The sequence below is a fragment of the Lissotriton helveticus genome, chromosome 9 (genome assembly GCF_964261635.1).
Source record: "Lissotriton helveticus chromosome 9, aLisHel1.1, whole genome shotgun sequence".
In the NCBI taxonomy this organism is placed as follows: Eukaryota; Metazoa; Chordata; class Amphibia; order Caudata; family Salamandridae; genus Lissotriton; species Lissotriton helveticus.
Genome location: NC_136070.1, coordinates 913,598,392 through 913,625,475, shown reverse-complemented (window position 1 = coordinate 913,625,475; position 27,084 = coordinate 913,598,392). Strand labels below are relative to the sequence as shown.

The 27,084-nt window shown below is 46.1% G+C and overlaps 1 protein-coding gene across 1 annotated transcript in view; it reads left to right on the top strand.

Annotated features, from left to right (window-relative positions):
* The first annotated feature begins 5,646 nt into the window (after nt 1-5,646).
* The window catches only part of LOC144783052 (distal membrane-arm assembly complex protein 2-like), a 103,525-nt gene continuing 82,087 nt past the window's right edge, over nt 5,647-27,084 (top strand). The window contains exon 1 of the mRNA XM_078662225.1: nt 5,647-5,716. Within this exon, the coding sequence (XP_078518351.1) occupies nt 5,699-5,716 (18 nt within the window). The 5' untranslated portion in view covers nt 5,647-5,698. The remainder of the gene's footprint in view (nt 5,717-27,084) is intronic.

Sequence of the window (27,084 nt, the reverse complement as noted above, 5' to 3'; positions counted from 1 at the left end):
GGGCGGCCACTGCGGGAAGGCTAGGATTAATTTGATGAAGATCTGGAAAAATAGTTCTGAGGTTGTGTGAAGTGGCCCGGCCAGGAATAAAACCAGACTGTCAGGGAGAGCAATGAGGGGCATAAGGGGAAGAAGGCGGGAGGCTAATAACTTAGCAAAAATGCTGTTGTCAATATTAATAAGAGAAAGGGGACAATAGGAATCGCGGCAGTCTGCTGGTTTGTCAGGCTTGAGGAGTAACGTTATCATTGCATCGCGGAGTGACTGAGGGAAGAGGCCTTTGTCAAAGGAATCGGTATACATGGCCGCCAGATGTGGCTCCAAGATAGTAGCAAAAGTCTTATAAAAAGAGTCTGGAAGGCCATTGAGACCTGGGGCCTTATCACTAGGTAGACTGTTTATGGCAGCGAGTATCTCTTCCTTCGTGAAAGGCTCATCTAAATATTTGCGATGATAGTCCTTCAACCACACTAATGCGAGGGTATCAAAATATTGTTCAAAGGCCTCGGTGAAGGAGGGGAGCCGGCGGTATACAGCTGTGAATAGTAATCCATAAAGCAAGACTTGATTTTCCGTGGGGAGGTGGTCCTAGTGGGGCCACCATCGCGGAGAGCCGCAACATACGACGCAGCATGGGGAGGAAGCAGGAGGTTGGCCAAGGTCTTTCCAGGCCAATCACCTTCGCCGAAATGACGGGCTCGGGCCTCTCTACCAAGGAAAGCAAGTTCCCTGTCAGCCTCTTCTGCAAATTCAGTATGCTTTTCCCGTAAACGCGCGAGGTTCTCAGGCCCGGGGTGGGCTGCCTGGGATCATCCAAAGTCTTAATTTCCGATTCCAGCCTATCCAATTTGGAGCGGATGGACCGAAGAACTCTGGCTTGCTTAGAGATACACTCACCAAGTATTACCGTTTTGAAGCCTTTTCACAAGGTAGATGCGGAATCCACGGAACCGTAATTTAGATCAAAATAGTTGGTAATCAATGTCTGGATATCGTCACAAAAGACAGAGTCACGGAGGGCATTTGGAGGAAGTCTCCATGTGAAAGCGCGCTGTGCGGAGTGAGGAGGACGGATACAGATTTAGACAGGAGCATGATCCGAAAATGTGCATGCCATATGTCTAGCGGTGGTGAGCCAAGTGAGAACATCCGGCGTGACCAGCAGCTTCGAGCTCCAGTGAGGAACGTGCCCTTGCAGGTCTCGGGCCACAAGTGACACCAAGCATCATGTAGTGAGTTATCCGCGAGTATGGACTGAAGGAGAGCAGTGGCACGAGGGTGAAAGGAGTGGGGGCCAGAGCGATCCAAGGTTGCAGAAAGGGTGATATTAAAATCACCCCCCCAAAGAAGGGCCGCCGGGCCCAGAGAAGAAATTAGGTGCCAAATATGAGTGAAGAGATCGGGATCGTCAGAGTTTGGGCTGTACACTGCCGCAATTGTCAGAGGTTGGGACAATAGGGAGCCATGCAAAATGATATACCGGCCGTCAGGATCCGTGAGTGCCTGAGAAGTTTGCCAGGGGAGCCCCCTACGCATCAAAATGGACACCCCCGTGAATAAGAGGAGTAAAAAGAGGAATGCGATTCACCCTGGTAGCGCGATTGTAGCCTGGATGAGGTCCCAGGCAGCAAGTGGGTCTCCTGCAAGAGACAGATGTCTACCTTGTGCTGTTGAAAGTGTGAGTGGATGGGCCTGGCCTTCCGGTGGTCAGTGAGACCATGGATATTCCAGGTCCAGCAAACAGTGTCCATCATCTTGCTCTGTAATCAGGTAATATGGGACTTGGAGCAAGAGACCAGATATTGGTGTGAGCCATAGGGAGCGCTGTGGAGATCAAGAGCAGTCCAAATGGAAAGAGGGGAAAACACCAATGACAAGTTGTGGACCTAGGAGGCATCCTGCAGCACCAGAAGGTCACATCATGGGGGTTACCGCCAGGGTGCATAGAGCGCGAGAATAAAAGGGAAGCAGTGACATAAGGGAAAAGGAGGATGTGGTGCACCATTTCGCTGCGATAAGACTGGGGAGCAATACTGTGATACAAGCCAACTGAAGGCATAAAATAAGGACTAAAGAAAAACACCAAGGTCGTCATAAAGTGATGAACAGACCCAAAGAACCCCCCACCCCGGCCCCACCCAACCCCCCGCACAGACAACAATCTTGAAACCAGGATCGGGCAAAAGATGGACAAATAGAGAGCTGACGACAGACTCCCAACAACTGTTCCGCCCCACCAATCCAAAGATACCCCCCACCTGAGCCAACCCATCTACCCGCATTCTATAAATTGGGAAACCCTGTTTCTGAAAGTGCAAGAACCTACAAATAGTAATGAAGAGCATACCCAGTAACCCAACCTCCACCCGAACACCCCCCCTCTGCAACCCAAAAAACAATACCAAAAGGACCCTCAACTCCGCACCCACTCCAACCCCCCAATCAGGCTGAGATACCGCCCCAGGCCACCACAGGAACCCGCAACTGGGAAGAGGGGAAACAACATTAGGAGAGAGAATAATCCTGTGAGGGCATGGCAGGGCTCAGCGTACTCCCCTGCAGTAAAGCAGGTTGGCCAAGCCAGAATAACATCAGACAATGTTTAGGAGAGGAACAGTGTACATGTCACAGCATTTCAGTCATTATCACTAAGGTCATCAGTAGCGACGAGCTGAGAACTAGATGGAGAAGAGCGTGATGACTTGTCGAGCTTCTTAGCAAATGCTAGGGGCATCTCTGGGATCAGGGAATATAAGCGTTTTTGCGCCCTGCCGAACTCTCAGCTTTGCCTGATAGGCTAGTGAATAAGAGCCCTCATGTTTTTGAAAATTCTGCTTCAAAAGTGCGTTACCTTGGTGATTAATGTTGCCCATGTCACGTGCTGCACGGAGAATTGCGTCCCGATCTCTGAAATTTGGGATTTTTGCAATGATGGGGCGAGGGCCAAGGGAACGATGGGCATGTTCGACAATAAAAACAGAGGAATGAATGTCACTGAAAAGTTCCTTGACAAGTTGCTCCATGAATACCTCCATGCGGAAGATATTGGTGGATTCTGGAACACCAGTTATGCGGAGATTGCTCCGACGATAACGCGCCTCCAAGTCCTCCTTTTTCTCACGAATGACTGCTAGGATTTTGTCCGTCTCCAACAGTTTCTGGTGGTCTTGTGTGGCGGCATCGACGTGGAGGAGACAATTGTCGTGGAAGTCAACACAGGCCTTTACTGAGTCCAGACGGGCGGAGAGTTGGTCCAGGTGGGTTGGTATGCCAGTGACCGTTGTTTTCACATCAAGCATAATTGCCTTCGGGTCATCTTCGCGAGCAGGAGGCGCGTCCATGATGGGTACAGGGTCACCACCGTCTGAACTGGCGCCGTCTTGGCCAGTTGACCTGCGCTGGTCAAATGCAATATTGGGCTGCAGAAGAGGGTGCCTTGGGCGGGCAACCCCCCCTTCACCGGGTATGGACCGAACCTGGAGAGACATTCGGAGGTTCAATCAGTGAGGGCAGTCACGGCCGGCCTCCAAGAGCAGTGAGCGCAGGAATGGTGACGTAGATGCGCAGCAAACAGCATGGACTGTGGAACGCCAGCAAGAACAGAGAGTGTCACACCAGCACCGCGCTTCACCAGATCAGAGGATACAGAAGGAGGCTAGCGAGCACACCAAACACCACTAAGAGGCAAAGCGATACTTCGTTGTGAGGCCCTCCCCGCGGGCCAGTTATGGCGGGGATGAGCAGAAGGCCGGGAAGACAGGAAGAAGTACAGGGTAACTCCTTAGTGCCCCAAATGCCTTTCTCGTGGACGGCGAACGTGGAGTTGAGAGAGAACGGTGCTCTTGAGAAAAGTTGCAGGAGCGAGGTCACAGTGTGTAGAGGTGGTGCAAATGGAGCGCCGGCCGCCAGTGGAGGTGAGGTTCGTATGACTCAGGCGTGGTCAGTCGGATCCGGGGCGGACCAGTGGCGAGGGCACCCTGCACACCAAGTCAGGTGAAAGTCTGTGGGACGTGTGCCAATCTGGCGCCCCGCTAGCAGGGAGATGCGGGGGGTTCACTGTTCCCGTCACTGGGCCCAGGGGCCTGCGGCCGCCGTGTAGTGCAGCCGAGTTGGGGAGAAAATGGCACCCTAGCCGCAGCGGTCCGGGCGGTACAGCTCGTAAACCTCCTACCAGAGACGACCACCACAGCGGTGTCACTCACCCGACCTCGCGGCGCCAAGTCCACCACCGTCCTACAGGCAGAAGAGAGCTCCGGGAGCCCCGCTCGGGGGATGAGGGAGGAGGGCCAATCCCGGCCCGGCCTCGGTGCGCAGCCCTAGCGTTGTCGACGGGCGATGTTTCTTGGCCACCTGTGGCCGCCTAGAGACGGGAAAGGGCTCAATCCATTCCACCAGAGATGCCAAGTCAGGAAATGCTGTCAGAAGGCAGTAACAGTATGGTTGTCGTCAGGATGATGTTGGATTTTGAAGGTTGGCCGGCAGAGCCCACTCAGAGTGTGGCCATCTTTCAGCCAGCCAAGCGATGCCCCCCCATACCTATTTTTTGCACAACAACTTCTGATCAGGAGTAAAACGGCTGACCCAAAGGCCATATTAAAGCCCTAATTAAGGTTGACCAAATGAATAGTTCTATGTGAGGTAACTCCTGCTATTGCACATAATGAAGTTATGAGTTGTGCGTTACCACTGCACCCACTGCATACATTTTGGCAAGATTAATTTGCTAAAACTGACCAGAGGCAAAATGACCACTTTGGTTCTCATTTTGAGTGGCTCAGTAATTGGTGTCATATTTAACTCACCTGATAAAATCTAACCCCCACTGAATCGGAAATTATTGTGTGCAATAAATACCACCCAATGATGAGATATTGGGGAAATCATGCAGATTTTAGTACATATTGCAAGAAAACGTGCATGGTCTGGTAAACACTGGGTATTTTCTCCCACCTAAAAAATATTGGCAGGTTTGACGTATCCCACCCTCGTCGCCATTGTAAGGGGCTGTGATGGGCCTTAGGCCCACATGCTGGCAGGCACACACATGCTGACACAGGACACACTGGAGGTCTGGTGCAACTGGCCCAGAGCACGTGCGCTCGGCCTCTTTTATTGATGCTGTGTCACATGACCAGTGACATCAGTGGTGGGTGGGTGTTAAGTGTGAATACAGGCTTCAGCACTAGACTGCTAACTTATGCTGGGCATTACATCTAATATCACAAAAACTCAATTTCGATTTGTGTGTTAACAGGAGTTACTGCACATATTTCAATTATCTGGGCTGTTCGTACTGATGAACTAAATAACAGTACATGTACTTGGGATAAGCAACAAAACTTACGTGTAAATTCCCCATTTTGAAACCAATACTTGTAATTACAAAACCAAATCTTAAACTTTTGTGGTTCTAAAACAAAAAAGATTCAATTTGCATACATTATACAAAATAAATAAAAGCACAACAAGCATTTCGTAATATACAGTTTTTAAAATTATTATATGAGACTTCAACTGTAGGTGTAAAAATGAGCATGTTTATATAACGAGAGCATCATGCACAAACGAGCCGAGCGACGTAGTAGTCTTTCTTCCCTTTTTTTCTTCACATTTTGGAGGCGGGCGATAAACCCATACAGCGCAGAGCTTTATCTGGGTGAGCGCTCTAGTGTTTGGCTGGTCACATGTTATATTGAAAATGGCAACGTCCGTGCTGGTAGGTGACCGGAGAGAGTACTGTTGTCATACATATATACCTGTATCAATCCCGTTGTTTGAGTTGTACTATTTTGCCCGCGTTTTGTTTGCGTGATTGTTTAGAAGAGCTGTCTGCACACTTAGTGTTTTGCACTAGTGACCATTATCTTTGTAACTTTTATGGCATTTTTTTTAGCTATTGGATTTTTCGGGCTCAAGCTACAAGTGACTTCAGAGGTATAAATGGGCGCCTCGGTCTCTCGCAGTTATGTTGCGAATTGCTATTCTATCGAATATCGTTTCCCATTGACGTGAGGAGAATAGTAATCTTAAAATGGATTTAGTTTGGGCTCAAACATTTGGAATTTTTCATTGAAATACCGAAGTCTAAATGCAATTTCAAGGACTTTAATTATTAATATTGTATGTCTGAGGGCTTGCGTGTCAAATAGAAAGGTGAGAAACGGGTATCATAGTTGTATAAAATCAAATTACGAACTTTAAACCCTGCCCCGGTTACAAAGCGACAAGTCTCTTTCAGCGACACACGCAGGTGCTTTCATGCACACTTTTACCTTCATATGGAGGCATGTTACCAGTCTAGCAATTTAGCAAGACTGTAAATACATTTATTTTATTATCATCAATTGGCTCAATCACACACGTTTAGTCGATCCAAAAGAATGAAGTGCTAGACCATAACATTTGAAGATGTACATTTTCCTTAAGATGACAGTAACAACTTTAACACATTGAACAACCCCTCTAGCTCTATCTATTGACTGAGTTTATTCCGCAGCTGCACAGTTTAGAGGGTTAAGGTGCATGCTTTAGATTTTTGTCTTTAGCAGGTCGTCGGTGATAATATATCTTTGGTAGTTAATGCACTTGCTAAAGTGACCTTTGTGTAACCTACTGGTCAAACGTTTATATCAACATAATCTAGCACATGCGTTGTTTGATGTGCTCACAGCAGAATATTAAAGATAACCTGCGTGTCACAGGTTTGAATGCCTGTAAGCTTATTTGTGCTTGATGCAGTGAGCCGTGTGTAAACTGCAGATCGCAAGATCCAATGATCACTAAATAGCTCCTTGAATTAAGCTCCCACAAGAACTGCTGCATGTAATCTCAAAGGCCTATGTTTGAATCACAGCTGACTCTTTCATTCTTCTTGGCACTTGCACTTTAAACTCCACCTATGTGTTAGTGCTAATTCTAGCCATATGTTTGGTTACTTTCGCTTTCCTTTAAAAAATAGTTTAATGCGAGAATTCATGTTATAATGGCTTACTTGAATGAATTATACGGCGGTAAAACAGGGCGATAGGCACTTTTGAATTTTAATTCACCAAGAGTTGTGCACAGGGGGACAACTAGACCTGATCGTCTGGGGGCGGAGGGAGCTAACAGGTCAACCAGTAGCGGCAGGACTAGCACTTCAAACAATGGGGCGTAGCTATCCCTAGAGCCAATACAACAACATAGAGTGGGAAACTGTACACCTTGAACGTATTAGTCAAACTCAATATGATTATAACAAAAATGGTTCTGTGGTTTTGACAGTATTTACAGGCTACTGATAGACATCTCTATAAAGGGGATTGAGTGATGTCACTACCAAAAAGCAGTTTCTACACATTTCAAGCCAAAGTGATTTAGAACTAGTTTTTGCAAAGTTTTTTCAAGATGACAACTCCTTGGTGCCAATGATCTAAAAAAAAAAAAACTCTTAAATAACAAGCTTGGGACATATTTAATTCCATCTTCAGATAGATGATACTGTCTGGTGATTGATCTAAGGTGTATTTTCAGTTCGCTCATCAGGACTTTGCAAAATATGCTTGTTTGAAGCCGGACACACATTATTGAGCTTAGTGGGTTAATCCATCTAATTTTGGGAAGTGGGACTTTTAGTTCTTGTGTTTTATTGCAAATGTATCTTCTTTTCCTCCTGAGAGTGTAAATGAGTTAGCAATATGACCACCCTTCAATTTCTCTACCAGAAACATGTGCTATTCTAAATCCAAATAGTTGTTGTTCGCATCCCAGATTGAGCAGTTCTCAAATGAGATAACTGAGCTACTTCCAGGGAGAAATCTAACCAGATGTAAAACAAAAAACTGGCAAAAAGGTAGTTTAATTGAAACAACTTTGCAACAAATGGAGGTCTAGCTTGCAGAGGACACATGTATTAATTCAAGCTCCAGAACACGGTGGAGAAAGTGTGAAGAAAGAAGTGGAGAATGCTGACTGGGTGGAGCATATAATGCTTCTCTGTGCCTTGCCTGATGTTTGTGAAAAGGTCCTGGAAGGGTTCCAGACTACAATGCATGCTTTCCCGATGGTGATTTCATCTGCTGGATCTTCCGGTCTGTAAACTCAGGTTCCTTGTTCCTGCTCTCAGCAAATTTGGTTGCATGAATATTGGACCGCTTATAATTGTGCGGAACCAAATTCCAAACGGGAATTCCTCTATGCATAGTTCCTACTCTGGCCCCGTTCCTTTCATAGACACCTTGCAGGTGGGCTGGCTAGGCAGAGCAAGTTCAGCATCATGAGAAGCAATGAAAAAATAAACAAAGCTCTCTACCAGTAAATGACTTTTGGATGACCTCAGTGGTTGAACTAGGTGGAATCTATTAGGAACAACATCGTTAATCTTTTAGAAACATTTACAATAACCGTTTCCATACCAAAAAAAAACCACCATTCCAGAACGGATTAAGGGGAACTCCAGGTGCCTCTATCTGAAAGGACTCCAAGGGAGAGGCAGACAGTGAAAGAAGAAACAAGCCTTCTTGCTACGGTGCCTGCTACCTGAAAGAAATGTAAATCTGTGCAGTTATTTAACCAGACCTAATGGCTGGTTGGGAATTAGTATATGGCTCTAATTGATTCAGTCATTGGATGCTTTATGGTGGCAAAGGTTTACTCTTTTTTTCTAGGTCATTTAAGGGTGATATCAGCTGCGTTCTGGAGCACGTCCTAGTGGAAATATATTTAAAAAACAAAGGTTTGCACTCGGTACTTTCTGACTACATATTAGTAAAAATATCTTTTTAATGCAGGTAGGCCAACATTTCCTAAGAATATACACCTGGTAACAAAAGTGACGGGAACCGGTGCAAACTGTTGATTTGGCTGGCTTTAACTTGAAGAAATGTTTTCTATTTGTCCAAACCTTTTCCATCTTTGCATTTGTGCTGCTCTACACTGCACATATACAAAGTGGGGAAATAAATTGTTAATCTATGATTTCTAAGCATAGTATTTTGTACGGGAAGGATATCAGTATTCTACCGATGCCCCAACCGAGGTTCAGTTGTGTAACTGTCTGGTCACACATACATCTGGAGTAACCACTAACCAAATAGATCCTTCATAGCATACAAGAATGCATTTCGCGCCAATTATTTGAACACATTTTTTCCATTTAAGATGTGTGTGTGTTATGCTTTATATGTATTTATCTGAAGGTAAAAGGCAACAAAAAAGCTGCAGAATATGGTGTTCTTTTTATTTTTTTAACCATGTCATCTACATTGCTCTCATGATCAGAATTCACATTTTTTAATGAATCTGGACCTCTCGGTGACCTACAAAATACTTTGTATGAGGCTGTCATTGAGGCCCCATCTCCAGCACAGCCCAGCTCACATCAGCTAAAGAACTTTTTGTCTTGAAAGCTGCAGCAACCCAAGCTGGGAAACACAATAAAGGGTGCGCTTGGCGGAGGTGACGGGGGGTTAGTATTGTTGGATAAAACTCTTTCAGCCCTGTGGTCCTTACAGGTATCGCATAGGTCTGATCCGATCTCTGGACCCCTTCCCATGTGGTGACCCTTTTGTACCCCCTCCCCTTTCTCTCCCCTGAGGATATCCCTTCCCAAAGGTGGTCTTTCAAGTACTTAAAAACAGAGAGGACTTTACTTTGCGAATCCGGAATCAATTTTACATACAAGATTCACAAATTATTGTCTGCTGTCCCTGGGCAGCCTATATTAGTAACACCAATTCCACCATAGGCAAAATGTGGGTAGGTGACATGTTATGATGTAGGCCATGTTCTTTTTCAATAATAATAGGGGCATTTTCTTGCTTTTGTGTTCATGTTTTAGCTATGGATAACTTGATCTATGAGAGACATTGGGCATTGTTAAACCTCTAATTTAGGGGTTATGTTGGGAGTTGGCGAGGCTATTTGGTATCTGAAATATAGTTCTGGTAGGTGTTAGCATTCCTAAGGTTAGTGGTTAACAAAGTCACATGACTACAAAATAGAATTATAATTCTAAGTTAAACCTCACTAATGCACGTAATTCCATACATTCATTGCTGTTATGATCCGCATCGAGTTGTATTATGAGTACCTAGGTAACAGGAAGCACAGCACTCTCATCTGGAATAGATCTCTCACTTAGGGGAAACTGAAATAGCCAAAAAGTAATGGATTTTTAGTGCTTCAGCCAGAGTTTCTGGAATGACACTCTATTTCACCATTCCAATGCAAACCCCTCACATTTGTTTGGCAATTACTCATATTTATGCAAGTGAGGACTAATTATTCTGCGTAAAAGGTTTGGTCCCTAGCAGTAGTAGGCTGGAGGTATAATGGCTGTGGTTGTGTGGGTTTTTCTACCAATGGATGCCACTGACTTTGCACACTGTACATAATTCCAACAGTACTCCCATTACACGAAACCGCATTTAAATAGAATAGGCTACAGATGCCCAACTTCTGATTATTACGCACGTTAGTACCCATTTAAAAAGCAGCCATGTACTCCCTACCTGCTTAACCTTGTGCAATTAGAAATGTAGGCAGAGAAGTCAATAAAATGTTCTAATGAAGTGGGTTAGGAAACAAATTAAACGCTTTGGACTGTAAGGTAAACAAGCATTGGTGAACCTAATAGGTCTTGGCTATGAGATCTATTGGCTTTCCAAATGTCTTTTAGCCATTGTGTACAGCAGTTGGGCTGTTGTGCAGCGTGACTGAAAGATTAAAAAAAAACAGAAAGATCATGACACGGCCAGCGCTGGCTACGTCAGTGTTTTTTTTTGTTTTTGCTGACAGTAGGAGAGAGTGGGAGGGGCAAGGAACAAGACAGAACGTGGGACAAGCAACAATGCTGGACTGGGGCACCCAACAATGTGTGGCGGGCGGGCGGGCAAGCAACAACATGGGACAGGAGGGCAAGCAAGCAACAGTGTGGAAAAGTAAGCCAAACAACAGTGCAGGATGGGGGCAAGCAACCACCAGGTACGGGGCAAGAAATGATGTAGGATGGGGGCAAACAACAACACTGGATGGGGCAAACAAAAGCACGAGATGGAGCAAGCAACACCATGTTATGGTGGCAATTAACAAAATGGAGCACAGCGGAGGGTGGTTTGGGGGACACAGAATAACGCGGAACAGGACAGGAGGATGGCTGCGAGCAGGCAACAACATTGAGCAGGACATGAGGAGTGGGAGCAAGCAACAACACAGTGGGCGGAGAAGGGGTTGGGGCAAGTAACAACATAGAGCAAGCAACAATTCGGAGCACAATGGGGGGTGGTTGGGTGGGCACATACAACAACACGGAACACACAGAGGTTGGGTGGGGGATGCAAGCAACAATACAGAGCACAAGGTAGGGTGGGCACAAGCAACAACACAGAATACAGTGGAGGGTGGGTGGGTGGGGGACAATGGATGTGGCATGCATCAAAAAGGTAGGGCGCAAAAGCACGCCGGTATGAAAGAGTGACATGGGATGTAGCATATGAGGGAGATGGTATACAAACACATACACTCTTATGGAGTACTTACACTAAAAGAAAAATGTAGCTCCGAAAGGATGAGCAGTTATAGGAGACAGGTACTTGGTCCATGATCCAGAGGAGGGACAAACGCAGGAAGAAGAAGTGAAGCATGTTAGAAATGGGGGTCTCTAGTTGGCAGAGGTATGCACCTGGGATGTATGACATTACAATGCATGCTTTTACATCGCATGCTTTTACAACGCGTTTTTTACAACGCATACCATTACAACGCATAGTGCTTTTAGGCGCTGGATAGTGAATTGTTTAATTTACTATTCCAACTCCAGTCCCCGTGGATAGTAGGGAAGGTGTTGGATAGTACATTAAACCTATTCCCTATCCTAGAGCGCCCCCCAGCGCAATGCGTTCTAATGGTTTGCATTGTAACAGTTGCGTCGTAAAGGCACTGCGTGGTAAAAGTTGCGTTGTAAAGGTTGTTCACCATGCACCTGTGTCCAAATAAGGACTGTTCCTTCTAGTCAAGATAGGGGAGTTACACACTTTAGATAACCCTTGCTCACCCCCTTGATAGTTTGGCTCGAGCAAGCAAGCTTATCCCAAAGGCAATGTGCAAAGTATTTGCACTCGGACATGCAGTAACACAGTGAAAAAACTGCAAATGGACACCCCACCTGTTTAGAAGAATAAAGTATACTAATCTAAACCAAACAAGACCAAACCTGCAAAAATCCAACACACCCAATTAAAAATATGGCTTTTAAGAGGTTGCAAACAATTCTGTCTATAGAAAACTATGAATGCATGACTTTTACACAAAGTACCTCTACTGTATCAAAATGTCCAAGGCCGCAGAGAGGGAAAGCATTGAAAAACACAGCAATGCGTCAGTTCCTAAGTCCTTCGGGAGGCGATGCAACAGTTCTGCTGCACGCAGGAGAAGTGCTGCGTCAAATCCGGACTATAGGGTGAAGTGATGCGTTGATTCCCGGATGGTTCTGGCTGGTGGTGATGTCGGAAAACTTGCCGCACAGGTGTGATGCGTGTAAATCCGTGACACGCTTGAGGTCGATGCAGCGGCAAACAGGCGCTGCTCCGATTTCTTCAACCTCTAGTCTCACTATGCTTCAATTCTTTCAGACGCACAGCAGGGCCGGAGTCAGTGCTGTGATCTTGGACTTCAGAGGTTGGTGCACAGGTCTCGCAGTGCAGCGGATTTTTCCAGCCTCTGACAGACACTGCATCGATCCTTTAGCTGAATGGCGGCAGTGCGGGGAAATGTTTTCTGTGTTGTCGGAAAAACAGGCACTGGATGGCCTATTTTCTTGTTTTCGTCAAGCTTTTTCAGCTCCCAGCAACCGGAACAACCTCCAGAGGCGCAGAACTGGAGCAAGCACCTCCTGTCCGGTCAGAACTCCCAGCAGTGGTGTTTAGGGAAGCTGGTGGTGTAGTCCTTGTGGCCTTTGGAAATTCTTCACAATCAAGTTCACACTAAAGTTCTATTCTTTGTCCTCTCCTTGGCAGAAGCAGCAACTGCAGGCTAACCAAGCAAAGCAATTCATAGCAAAGGAGAAGTCTCCTCCTTACAGTTCGCCAGTTAGCGCCAGGAGACTCCGTTAGGAGTGACAGTTGCGCTTTATAAATTTTCTTTTAATTTCATTTCATTCATTTCATTCTTCAGCTCTTCCTCCCTGGCGGAGGTTCCTCTTGATTCCAGAAGTAATCTAATGGTCTAGGTCTAATATTTATACCTCATGTTCTCTTTGTAGTCCTTGTTGCAAGAGTCTCTGAGCTCAGTAAATCAATAAAAACCAATGATGTCCTCCCTGGTCCAGCTTCACTACAGGAGGTGGCGACAGCATTGTGCAGAGCAGACACAACCTATTCAAGTGCTAGTGAAAACTCCTCCCACCACTGACACAGCCTATTCAAGTGCCAGTGAAAACTCCTCCCACCACTCTAAATGCAGAAAGGTCTATTCATTCTGGCTACGAGTCACCCAGGAAAGGCAGGACACACCTCAACTCCTCTTATGACTGTCTAGAGTGAATGCACTTCCCCAGCTCCTGTCACTCCAAAACCAGACGGTGAATACACAAACAGGTAGAGGCACACAGGATGGTTAAACAAGAAAATGCCCACTTTCTAAAAGTGGCATTTTCAAATACACAATTTAAAAACCACCTTCACTGAAAGGTGTGTTTATTAAATTCTGAATTCAGAGAGCCTAAACTCCAAATCTCAATCTTGTCCCAATGGAAAGTTACACTTGAGATGTTCCAAGGCAACTCCCATGTTAACCTATGGGACAGACTGCCTTTCAATAGTAAAAAACGAAATGCACAGTATTTCCCGATCAGGACATGCAGAACACACCAGCACATGTCGTACCTTGCACATAAGCTGCACCCTGCCCATGGGGGCACCTTGGGCCTACTCGAGGGGTGCCTTACATGCAAGGAAATTTTAATTTAAATTTTTATTTTTATTTTAGAGGTTTTATATAGCGCTGGCTGGACCCGGGGGCATCAGAGCGCTTTACATATAGTGAGCCAGAAGGTAAAAACACAGGGACCCAAAAACATAGCAGTATCGTATATACACAACATATAAGTCAACATATGGGGGACTTCAGGAGGATAAATATGGGAAGACAAAAAACACCATACTGTGGAGTAAGTGGTAAATATAATTACATAGGCACAAAAAATTAAGAAGAGCGCTGGGAAGATAGGGCAGTAAGGAAAGGGAGGATAGTGGTCAGTTAGGTTGATAAGGAAAGGGAGGGTAGGTCAATATATTGGAGGGGGTTGGAGAGGGATGATGAGGGCTGAGGGTTGACGACGGACGGGGGGTGTGAGGGAATGCGAGGGTGGTAGACAGGGAGAGGGGAGGTGATGAGAGGCAGGGCGGGTAGGGCAGGTCGCAGGGGGGCGGACGCATCAACGGTCGGACAGAGGTGGCCAGTGTAGGGGAGCAGATAGGGATTAGGGTCCCCAGTATTTATTGAGGAGATGTAGTTTGAGTTCTTTTTTGAAGATAGAATAGGAAGGATTGCATCGAAGTTTAGTAGGCAGGGCATTCCAAATGCAGGGAGCATTGCCGGAAAAGGATCGAGACTGAGTGGATTTCTTTTTCATAAGGGGGGGGATAAGAAGGAAGGAGTTAGTGCTTCTCAGGGATCGGGAGCAGCCGGCTTTACTAAGTTTGTTAGTGAGGTAGGATGGTGTGTTATGATGGAGAGTTTTGTGTGTAATACAGGCCGTTTTGTAAGTGGACCTACCTTCAATGGGGAGCCATTTAAGGGTTTTGAGGGCAGGGGAAATGTGGTCGAATCGTTTGCAGTCTGTGATGAGCCTCGCTGCAAGGTAGAGAACCGATTTCAGAGGTGCTAGGTGGATCTTGGGAATTCCAGTAAGAATGGCATTGCCGTAGTCAATGCGAGAGAGTACAAGGGATTGGACAGCGAGTTTGAAGTCATCTCTTGGGATGAAGGGCTTGATTTTCTTCAGGTGGCGGAGAGTGAAGAGGGCCCCTTTGGCAGAATTGTTGATGTGGACCTTGAGGTTGAGGAGGTTGTCAAGGGAGATCCCTAGTGATTTGACTGAGTCGGACAGGGATAAGGAGCAGGTGAGGGCATTAAGGTCTGTGATCCAGTTCTGAATGCGGAGCTGATTGTTTTTTGGGGAAAAAAGAATTATTTCGTTTTTTTGGGGGTTGAGTTTGAGGTGGTTCATGTGGAACCAGGTTTGAATCTTGATGAGGGTGTTGTTGAGGTGAATGATGTCGGCATGAGTTTTAATCTTATAGTAGAGTTGGGTGTCGTCCGCATAGAGATGGTAGTTGATCCTGGCTTGTTTGAGAATGAGTGTTAGGGGTTCCATGAAGAGGTTAAAGAGAGAGGATAGAACCTTGCGGGACTCCTAAGGAGATGGGGGTAGGCTTAGATAGGCAGTTCTGGACTTTGATTTGTTGAGTGCGGTGTTGAAGGTAAGAGACAAACCATTTGTGTGTCATACCATTTAGGCCAAATCTATCTCTAAGAATATTAAGTAGAGCAGAGTGATTAACAGTATCAAACGCTGCGGAGAGATCTAGGAGGATCAGAAGGCTAGATTCGTTATTGTCGAGTGAGTGGTGGATGTCGTCTACAATGTTGAGCATGGCGGTTTCCGTACTGCATCCTCTCCTAAAGCCAGATTGGAAGGGGTCAAGTAAGTTAAAGTGTTCAATGAGTCTGTCTAGTTGGAGAAGGACACATTTTTCAAGGGCTTTAGAGAGAAGGGGAAGGTTGGAGATGGGACAGAGATTGTTGAGATCATTTGGGTCCGCTAGTGGATTTTTGATAAATGGAGAAATTTGTCCAAGTTGCAGGGAAGAGGGGACACAACCGGTGGCAAGGGAGGTATTGATAATAGCAGTCCAGGGAGGGGTGATGATATGTTTGAGGTTTTGGACAAGATTGGAGGGGAGTGGGTCTTTGGTGTGGGAGGAAGGCTTAAGTTCTTTAATGATGTTGAAGACTTCTCTTTCTGTGACAGGCTGGAAATTAAGCCATTCGGCATTATTTTTAAGGAGTGTGTTAGGTAGCTTAGGGTCAAGGAGAGTGTGGGGCAGCGAAGGGAGAGGGAGAACAGAGTTGCAATGGGTCGTAGCGGGAGTAAGGGCAGTTATAATGGAGGGGGTAATAAGAGAGATGTCAGGAGTGGTGGTAGTTATCACAGTGGGGAGGAAGGATTGCTCAATCTTTTTAATTTTGTCAGAGAAAAAGAGAGCTATTTCCTCACATCTAGTCGACGAGGCTGGTGGGACATGGGGAACAGAAGCAGTTTGATTGCGTACGATGTTGAAAAGTTCTCTAGGCCTGTTTTTAGCTCGGTCTAGTTGAGTCCTGAAGAAGGAAGCTTTTTGTCTCCAGATGTGTTTTTTGTATGACGACCTAGCAAGTCTGAGGCGGGCAAGGTTGGAAGGGGAGGGGTGCTGTCGCCAAGATCTCTCTGTCTTTCTAAGTGTGCGTCTTTCCTTATTTAGCTCTGTGTTAAACCAAGATTGTGAGGGGAAATTTCTTTGGTTTTTGAGTTTGAGCAGGGCTAGTATGTCAAGGGTGTCAATGACAGCTTTGTTATAGTGTTCAGTTAGCTCGTTCGCATTGAGGGAGGGGGGAGGGCGAGAAGTAGGGCATGGAGGCTGGATTCAAGTACGCCGGGAGGAATGCGGCTAAGATTTCTGGTCAGTTTCCTGGATTTAATAGTTTTGGTGGGCGGGGGAAAGGTATTGGTAGTTATGTGGAACAGGATGAGGTGATGGTCGGACCAGTCAATGGGAATGATGTTAGATAGGAGGGCTAGATCCTTGCTGGTAATGCTAGTGTCAACGATGGCTCCTTTGGCATGTGTTGGCGCTTGACAGATTTGCTTGAGTTCATTAATTTCGAGAAGGTTAGAGAGGAGGGAGATTGAGGGATCTTTGGTATCATTCCAGTGTATGTTAAGATCTCCAAGGAAGATGTTTTAGAATTGGAGATTGAGGATTGGGTAAGCAGGTTAGATAGCTCATCAATGAATGGGTGGGGATTTCCGGGAGGATTATATATATTTTGAAGGCGGATGGGGTTGGAGCCCTGTATTTTGAGTTCAGCTACAAGGTATTCAAAGGAGGAGACTTCGGCTTTATTGATAAGGGAGAGCTGTAGTTCGTCTTTGAAGATGATAGCTACCCTCCGCCTATCCTGATGGGTCTATCTTTCCTAAGGATGGAGTAACCCGGGGGTACGAGGAGATCAAAAATGCTTGCAGAGTGGGTATTAAGCCAGGTTTCACTAAGAAACGCGATGTCGATGGATTCACTAAGGATGGTTTCAGAGATTTCTGTGGCATGTCGGGCCGCGGAGCGACAGTTAACTAGCATGCAGGCGAGGGGTTTGGGAGTCGGTTCGGGAGAGGGGAGGGTGTGGATGGTGGTAAGATGAGGAGGGGGTCTGGGTGAGACCGGTGAGCGGGGAGTACTACTCGTCCCCAGTATAATGGGGATGTTTGCAAAGGGGGAGGCGTATACACTGTGTATGCGCAGGGAGGATAGGAGTTAAGAAGGTCGGAGACCTCCCCAGGGGAGAGGGTGCAAGAGGTGCGGAGTGGTCTCCGCGCTCGGCACAGCAGGGGAGTTGTTTTCCACGGTTTGGCGTTGGGGGGGTTTAAAGGATCCGTGCTAGCAGCGTCTCTTCGGGCAGTGAGGTCGTTGGATTTGAGGTTGTAGAAATCGTTCCTGAGTTGAGAGAGATCTCTCATAAGAGTGGCAAGGTAATGTTCGATGTTGCGAAGGGAGTGTGAGAGAGAGGAGTGTGGGGGGAAGTAGGGTGTGGGGGGGAGGAGGACAAAGGGGGTTCAGAGTTGGCAGTAGATAGTGGTCTTTTCTGAGGGGGCAGTGAGCAGGTACACGTGGGAGGCCTATTTTGAGGAGGAGATGAGCGGAGACCGGCAGGAGAGCAGGGAGGGCTGTAGTTGTAGGGGAGGAGGAGTGGCATGGCGGGGTAGGTTGGAGAAGTGTACTCGAGGGATAAGGAGTTAAGAGCTAAAGGGGTGGAGCAGTTGCGGTGCGGTGTAGGGGTGATGGGGGATAACGGGAGCGGAGATGTTCTGAGGGGGAGTGGATGAGTCGGGAGAAGGGGGATGCGGATAAGTGTGATTGTGAAGGTGTAAGGATGAGTTGGGAGAGGAGGATTGGGGAGGGGGAGGAGGATGTAGGGAGGGGGGATCTGGGTGGGGAGAGGTATGATTCGGAGGGTGTGAGTATAAGTTGGGAGGAGAGGAGTGGGGAGGGGGTAGCGGCGCTAGGTGAGGGGAATCTAGGTGGGGAGTAGTGCGGTTAGGTGGTTGTGAGGATGAGTTGGGAGAGGATGGGTGATGAGGGGTTGTGGGAGGTATGGAGGGGTAGACTGTGTGGAGAGGATGTGAATCTGGTGGGGGTTGGGGGAAAGATGGCTTGGTGGGGGGACTGAGCGAAATGGGAGGGGGAACTGGTGGGCGGATTGCTTGCAAAGGTGGGTGCACTTGCCAAGTTGACATGGCAGTTGAAAACTGCACACGCAGATACTGCAGTGGCAAGTCTGAGACACATTTACTGGGCTACTCAGGGTGGCACAACCAGTGCAGCAATCCCACTAGTAGCATTTGGTGTACAGGCCCTGACACACACAGTGCAATTTACGAGGGACTTACCAGTAAACCAAATATGCCAGTCATGGAAAACAAATGATAACCACAATTTACACAGGGGCCAATTGCATTTTGGAACTGATCAGCAGTGGGAAGGTGCCCAGAGTACATAAACCAGCAAAAACGAAATCCCGCACACGGTCCAAAAATACAGGAGGTAGGTGTAAAAAGACAGGGGAAACCATACCAAGGATGCCAGATCTAACAAAGCAGACACAAGATGATCAAAGAAAAGCAAGGAAATGAGAGACGATAAAGCCAACTAATGGTAAGCAAAGGGCGGCCTTTGAGCCCACTGTAACCTAACAAAATGTCTTGTAAGCTACAGTGTACACGCTGTATCAGGCAGGACCTAAATACAACAAACAAGGGACTCTTTCTTTATCATGTTCAGCATGTGCATGGTGTACATTCATGACCTTCTGACACATCAGTAAGTATGTTGAGTCTTGTAAAAAAAGTCACTATTTTTAGATCTCGCCTGAGCCAGCGCATGTGCTGCTCTGGCAACACTTTTAGTAAGTGGGCTTTAAAAATCCGACCACAAGCTTTTTGTGTGGCCTAAAGCGTGTGGTTACGCGCATAAGCGCCATCTGGCTTTCCTCTCTCTTCCTCATTAAGCGCGTCGCTCGCGGGCACCCTTACAGCGAGCGCACACCGACAATTAGCACTAGTTGATCTCGCTCGACTGGCACGCGTAGGAACGGACAATACAATACACGCGCGCTCGCCTGGTCAGCCCGACGCCGTTTACTTCATTTTTAACAAGCCTTTAAACTGTTTTAATTCAATTTAGTACAACACCACTCTAAAACGGGGCCCTTCTCTTGCTCGCTTCCTGGATTGCTGTGCTCCTTTGCTTTTCTGTGGTTCTGGGTAAGAAGTTCCTTCCTCTCCCTATCGGGCTGCATGAGGATAAGGTCTAATATCTCGCGCGCACGCCATAATTAACCTCCTCCATGTCCGCTCAGCTGCTTGTAATGCATAAACCACTTTCCCGGGCCACGCGTGTCTTCAGCGCGCGCAAATTTTCCAGCAATGAGATTATTTCATTGTGTTGATTAAATCACTGTATTTTAGTGCTGTGTTTAACAGTTTGGCTCATTATTTTCTGGAAAATTCAATGACTCTGTGTCAGATTTATAACACTATCCTGTATTTAACTGGATAGCTACTTAGCCTGGAATTGCAATGTCACATTATTAAGGTAACGGTCCTGCCCCACGTTATTGAATATGATGAAAACATGCACATAAATAAGACACGCGTACAAACAGATCTATGCATTGGAGCAGCCAATGAGAAACCAGTGTTCTGCCTCGGATACATGTTTAAGAGACAAGGCACGAGGAAGCCGGTGAGCGCACCATATGCAACCGTCTCAATCAAATTAATGAATGCCGAAAGTTTAGACATATGTTATCAGTTCGGGTCACACATGAAGCATTTTGAAAATTCATCGACTGACGTTATTCAGAACTTATTTTTATATTTCGTCAATGGTGGGAGCAATTGTACATGAAATAAATGCATATTTCATAAAATAATAGCCGCTCATATTTTGCTTAAATATTGAATGCAAGAGTATACAAAAGTAGAACATTTCTCTCTTCTCACAATTTGTCCTCCAGAGCATGTTGCATGAGCAGGAAAAATGCAGGTTTAGAGTATTGAGTACCCATCTTCTATATATTGGCTTTACACCATCTACATTTTAAAACTTTCTAACAGGGTGTTTGTTAGATGAGGAACATTTGTCTCATTGTAATGCATTGCACTGGATTTTAATAGTGTATGTCATATTTCTAATAAATACCATAGTTGAAATAAAAAGTTTCAGCCCATCAAAAGAGGTTTCATTTTACTCATCCCTGTTTTTAGGTCTCGTGACCTATCAATGCGCGCAAGCGCATTGAGGGAGCGAGAATTCAAGTGCTGAAAACAATCGTGAAACCAAGGCTTTCGTTCGTGCAGTTTTCTTTAAGTTCACGTGAATCACGTGAGCAAACAAGCACGCGCATTCAGGGCCGCACAGCACATCAAAGGGCTTCGCCCAGCGTGCGCTCTGCGGCTTCTCCTCCCCTAACACGCTATCTCAGCTCTCCTGCCCCCATCCGGCTTCCCTCCGGCCACTCTCTAATTACCAACAGCCACCCAATCGCCCTACTACAGCAAGAAGGATGCACTGCATTCTGCGAGACCTACTGGCAACGCCAGTGCTTGTTCTATTTCTCTCGTTTGTGTTCTTTCATTTGAGCCAAGTGTAGATATTGCTTTGTTGCTGTCGCCTTGTATGTGACTCTGCCTCTGTTTTGCCCAAATCCAGATTGGGTATTTCTATTCTAGTGTTGATCTCTCTCCCAGTACCCACGTTTTTTTTACTGTCATTTATCCCTGCTCTGTACTATTGCCAGTGTTGCTAACCTCGTTTTGGATTTCATTTTTCCAGCGGTCAGTGTCTCCTTGTCCCATTTGATTATGCTTTTTTGATGTCCAGTGACTGTGCTTCTGTCTCGGTGCTCATTTCTCTGGGTAGGGGCGATTTTGAATATACTTCTGTCCGTCTGTCTCCATGCCTGGAGTCCGACTTAATCTGCTCGATTCTGTGCCTTGCTCTCAAGGTAATGTCCAAAGTGTTCCCTATCCCTGGGTCTATATATCCTGATGCCCATGCATGTTTGCCACCTAACCCCGCTGATGGTACATTTCTAATATTGTTGCCTTAAATCGCAGACATCAGCTTGAAATCAGATGCTTGGCATAGCCAATAGGTCTCACCTTTGGGACCTTATAAGTGTTTAGTTATCCAGCACAATATCCTTCCTGCAACATCAACTGTTGCATGGCTAAGCACGTATAAGGTCCCAAAGGCAAGACCTATTCGCTATGCCAATGCTTGTTTTTTCTTGGAGTAAAACTTTTGTGTTTTTGACAGCATATTGGACAGACACTTCAGAGGTGCTGAATGAACACCTGTATAAAGAACTAGGTGAATATTCAGATGCTCATCCTAGTGACTATCTGAAAAATACCGATTTTTTTTTATTTTTTTATTTTTTTTTATTTCATTTTGGCAAGACAAGTTCTACATTCTCATCTACATTTTGTGTAAGTGCACATCAGAAAGGTAATTTTGTGTTTAACAACTTTGTATTGCATTGTATTGTATATGGCATTTATAAAGCGCAACAAACACCCTTGCACACCTTGCACCATACTACTGTTAGTTAATTGTACTTTGATTAGGAAATAATAAACCATCTGTGAATCGATTGCAGTATTTTGCATACTGGAAAGGAAGGAATCTGGCTTGTATTTTCTTTCCTGGGTTAATCTCATATAAGGAACCTAGAGCCAAGGTGAGGGTTCACTGAGCACCATCTAGAATGTTCCTGATTCTAGAATGTTCCCGATTGAGTGAGGAACGTGGCAAGGATGCCATTCTGTCCCCAATGCTGTTCCCCATTGCGATTGAACCAATCGTAATGGGTTTGAAGGGACGCTCCGATTACATTTTTGCTTTATGCGGACCACATCCTATTATTTATACCCAAACCTGAGTTTATTATTGGATTATGGCCATATGACTAGTACATTAGTGTGGGAGGGTGGCACCCCTTCAATAGAATTAGGGACACTACTTAGGTACGTGTACGAAGGAGGAATAAGACTCCTAAATATTAGAATTTTTTTTTTAAATCAAGAGCTGCCTAACATTGCACAATAAATAATTGCGCACGTATCCCTGTGGACGAACCAGCTTTTAAAATCGACAGACAGGTATTGGGTTACAGAAGGTACTTGTATGCGCTGTATGGATGGGTAATGCTGGACATGGTCCCTCCTTCAACCACCACATTGGTAAAAATATGGCATAGGCTTGAAGAACCGGATTAACCCACTTACAGGGTCTCGGCAGCGGGGAAACCGCCCAAATCTTCCATACCCTTCATATGTAGTAAAAGGAGACACAGGAGCCTTCATCTGCAGGAGGAACCCATATTTATTTCAATAGCCCGGGCTATGGAACAGAGTCCCAATCAAGTCAGAGACAAAACCCAGGAGGCTGCTACTTTACTCTGTAGCTTACAAGCCTTTTATACATTTCTCATACCATTCTTTTGGCTGTCAGTCCATTGTCCAATCAGGGCAGTGTTTGTAGTTGATAGCTTGATCAAGGTGATGCTTGTAGTTGGTGACCTGGTCAAGGCTTGGTACACAGAGCATTGTCCACTCTATGCTTGTAGTTGGTGTCGTGGTCAAGGGCTTGGTACACAGAGCATTGTCCACTCTGCTTTGATCAGGGCTCTTTCTTTCAGGTCATTGTTCAATTGCCTGATCAAAGCCTGGTCTTTCAAGTCATTTGTTTATTTACCCTGATTAGAGTCCAGCAGTCAGACCATTGTCTAGATAACCTGATCACTGTGTCAAGGATGTTTTATCAGGCTGGGAGCAGGAGAGGAAAAATTAATAATTCACTCGGGGTGAGGGCCATGTGGCTTTCTGATGAACTGAAGAGAACAGGGGGTTGGGCGGTTGACAGTTCCTGGGCAGAAATGCAGGCCTGCAAAAATTGATTTTTGTTGTGCTGATAGAATTTTCCTCGTACATCAGGAAAAACGACCAGGTGGGTTCTGTGAAAGTGTTTGCCACGAGATGGCAATGCAAAAACCAATGGAGTCCTGTTAAAAATGATTGTTGATCGAAAAATTCTTTTCCTCAGACCCTCCTTTTCCCATAGAGTGGCAAATACTTTAGGAAATGTCAATGTTCATAAGGCCATCTGTTTCTTGCTGGATCATTACCATCATATTGGTGTTGTGAATGTTTGATGGCGGAGGCTTGATGGTCTGCACACACATTGTACAGAGTACTGGCAGGCACTGAAAACACAAACAGCAGGAGACCAGGACAGCTACTCCTAATGCAAGGAAGATGAGGACCTTCCAACCCCACTGGGTTCTGCAGGAGTCGGGGTAGGAGTCGGTGATGTAACAGGATGGAAGATCAGTAAGAGCCAACCAAGGATAGTTAGGAGGAGGGAGACAAACAGCGTCACCACGGTGACCATGAATCATCTGCTATGTCGGAGACTGGCATCTTGTTTCTGGATACGAGTGTTTTGGGAAGGCGGCCATTGTGCTAAGCCAGGGACCCCTAGTGGCTGTCTGTGATTGGTGGTTGTTTCACTGGATGCAGGGGCCGAAAGGCCCTTATGGTTTACCTCAGTCTTACAAACCGCACTACTTTCAGCCAAGGAGGGTCATAGCCCTACAACCTATTGGCACTTGGCGAAGTCAAGGGCAACCCTTCCCTCTGGAGCGTAAGTTGTATCTGTCGGAAGCAGGGACAGTATGGTCGGAAAACAATTGTTCTTGATGCTGAGCAGTGTTATGGGAGGGTTCCACGCTTCCTCTTAGTATGCTGTCACTCTCCCCTTCCGAAGATGTAGAATGCAGTCTGGCATCGCTGAATGGGACAAACGTCAGGACTGTTTCTGTAAAGTGTACAAAAGGTCTTAGTTAGACTGTACAGACAATCAGTTTTTATACCCAATGCTGTACAGACATATTAGTAGTATGGGACTGAATATCAATCGCACTCTGTACTGTGTTTTCAACCATGCCCTCGTCTGCCACCCACCTAGCGGGACCTCCTACATACATTCCTTCCCTTTTTCTAAGAGCTGTTTGTCTGGCCGTCTGGTCAGCCAGGGCATTGCCTTTCCCAACATCATCTGTAGTTTCAAGGGCTGCAGAAGGCAACATGGTTGTGCAGTGGACCCCTCCATATTAAAACGAGTAAGCGGATACCATTTCTCTGATGATCACAGGGCAAGTGACAGTACCCGAGTTGGCTGAACCTGTGGTGACTAAGAGGCACAGCACACACAGCTGTAGATTGTCCAGATGTTTGAAGGCAATTGTTTCACAATGCTGTATTTGTAAAAATGTGCAGATTATGCGAAACATACCAGAACTATCTCTGCTCAGCGGAAAGGAGGTGGTTAGATGGGCGGGCAAGTTCAGGGGTGGGGTTAGGAGGAAAGAATGGAACACAAACTCATGAGGCATAAGGAGATCATGTTCATCAAGTGCTTTTAAAGACTGGCTTCGAAGGTCTTTAGTACAATTCGGGGTCCCTCTGTGTACTTTCAGAATCAATAGACTACAATTTAGGTTGAGCATGTGCAACCAATTTTGTTAGAAATGTGTCTCCTCATTCCAAATTCAAGGGCATTGTCCCAGGCATTTTAGAGGGCTTAAGGCAGCAGCTATCCCACCTCACTGGGCTCCCTTCACGGAAGCAAAACAAAACCCTTTTGTATCCATGGGGGGGACGGGGGAACAAGCGTAAATCTACCCAAAACGCATACACACCTAGGTTTCATGAGTATGGGAATATAAAGCAGACAGAACAGTGTCTGCTGTGGCAAGCAGCGGCAATCCTATTGCCACTAGACGTTCGCCTCAAAGTCACAATAAATGTCTACAGCCAGGAAGGGATTACCTTGGTATACCCATGCCAACATTGAATGGCTTAAGACCATGTCCTAGCCAGGGATGTAACAAAGGCCTGTACAGACCTTGTGTTGCACGGGGAGAGGGAGGGGGCGTAGGGGTTAGCAGGTATGATAACCTTGTATCGTCCAAGTCATATAAACCCCTTTCAAGGGCAACTGTGACACAGGATGGCAAAAAAAACATGAACGTTGAAGGTAACTTTACTTTAGGTGTGAAGCTTAGGGAGTCGTGAAAGAATGTGATGGGGACACATGAAAGGAAGCCTCTTGCCCAGTGTTGCGGTTGAGGAGCTCGAGATGTCCCTCACACTTACGTTTTAAGTGCCGGAAGTGGGCAACAGCAAACCGGACTCAGTTTCGCTGTTCTACAGAACGCAAAGGATGGACAGACAGAACCCGGCATTTATATAGTCGTCCCATTCATGTACACAATTGAACTACAGTACTGGTCTGCTCAAAAGAAAGCAGCCCCCCTCCCCCCATGCCACCCAGCAGAGGCATTTGACTTCACTTCACCCTGAAGAAAAAGTCACGCTGACCTCATTTCCGCGTGCACTGTTTGAAGTTTGCGACCTCTTGAACAGCCCCTCATTGCGAACAGACTAGAAGTGACTTTCGTAGAGGAAGGCGGAAAAAGAGCCTGTGAGAGTTTGGTATTCCAGGAGTAGGCAAGTCCATGTTGGTGCGTTAGATGCCAGCTGGGCAAGCTTTAGACTGGTGGGCTTCCAACCGGTGTCATAACTCCTCGTGTGTAGTGAGAGGGACACGTTAGGAGTCTAAGAAGCAATGCAGTGCATTCCATTCTGCAAGAGTCACGCGCGCACCTAGAGGTGTACATGTTCCTCAGCCAAAATGCACCTATCAATTCCATCATCCTAATAAGGATGAGAGTTTGAACCAGCTCACTGGGATTCGCCTCAGGACAACAAACAAACTATACCAACACTTCCGGATGATTAAAGCCACACATTCTCCAGATAAAGGCTAAACAACTAATATGCTTTTTAGTCATTTGCATTCGAAGCAGCAGAAAGTCTCGGGTTTAATGCAGCCCAGGGCTACATGTCACTTAATAGGGCCCTAAAGCGGTCCTCCCAACCCACAGTATACAAATGATTACATACATAAATACAATGGCGTGGATTGCTCGCATACTGGCATATACAAGGATTCCTTTCAGATCGGCTGGGAGAGCTACTTGGTTTCTGAGGACTCGGCCCCCGGAGAACAATCGCCCTCGGGAGCAACAATGATTCTGTGCCATGTTTATTGGGCGTCTCGGTATTAACCATTACCCAGCTTTATGACAGGCGACAGCTTACACGCAAAGGTTATTTTAAAGTTTGAAACTAAAGGTCCTCTTGTTAAAGAGGGAATCTGTCCAGCCAACATTTATTAAATCCGACAAACTCCTTTGTGTGACCTCTAGGGCGGCCTAAAACTGAACGCGAGGAAGAGTAGGGCCATTCGATGTCTCACAATGATGACCCAACATGCCGGCAACCCGGACTGTACAGAAAGGAAGGACTTTCTGCAGTTGCACAAACATGTCGGGCACTAAGAATAAAAGCAAAGGTTTTGGACATTTTAAGATCACACTACATCAACGGGTGGCTGGAGCCTCACCTCGGAGGGATACTGGGTGCACAAGATAAACAGCAGAATAAAATGGGGGCTTTGGAGGCAGGTTGCAGTTTCTCCAAGCACGCTCAGGGGATGCAATAACATATAAAGGAAACGTAGCTTATCCGACATTAGATTTTAGGGCCAGTGCTTAATTAGCAGAAATTTGGGGTGAGCAGTTCAGGCTCCATAAAGTGTTTACTGTCACATCAGAAAACAACAAAATACCAGTTTTAGTGTGCCTAGTAGTCTGGATGCA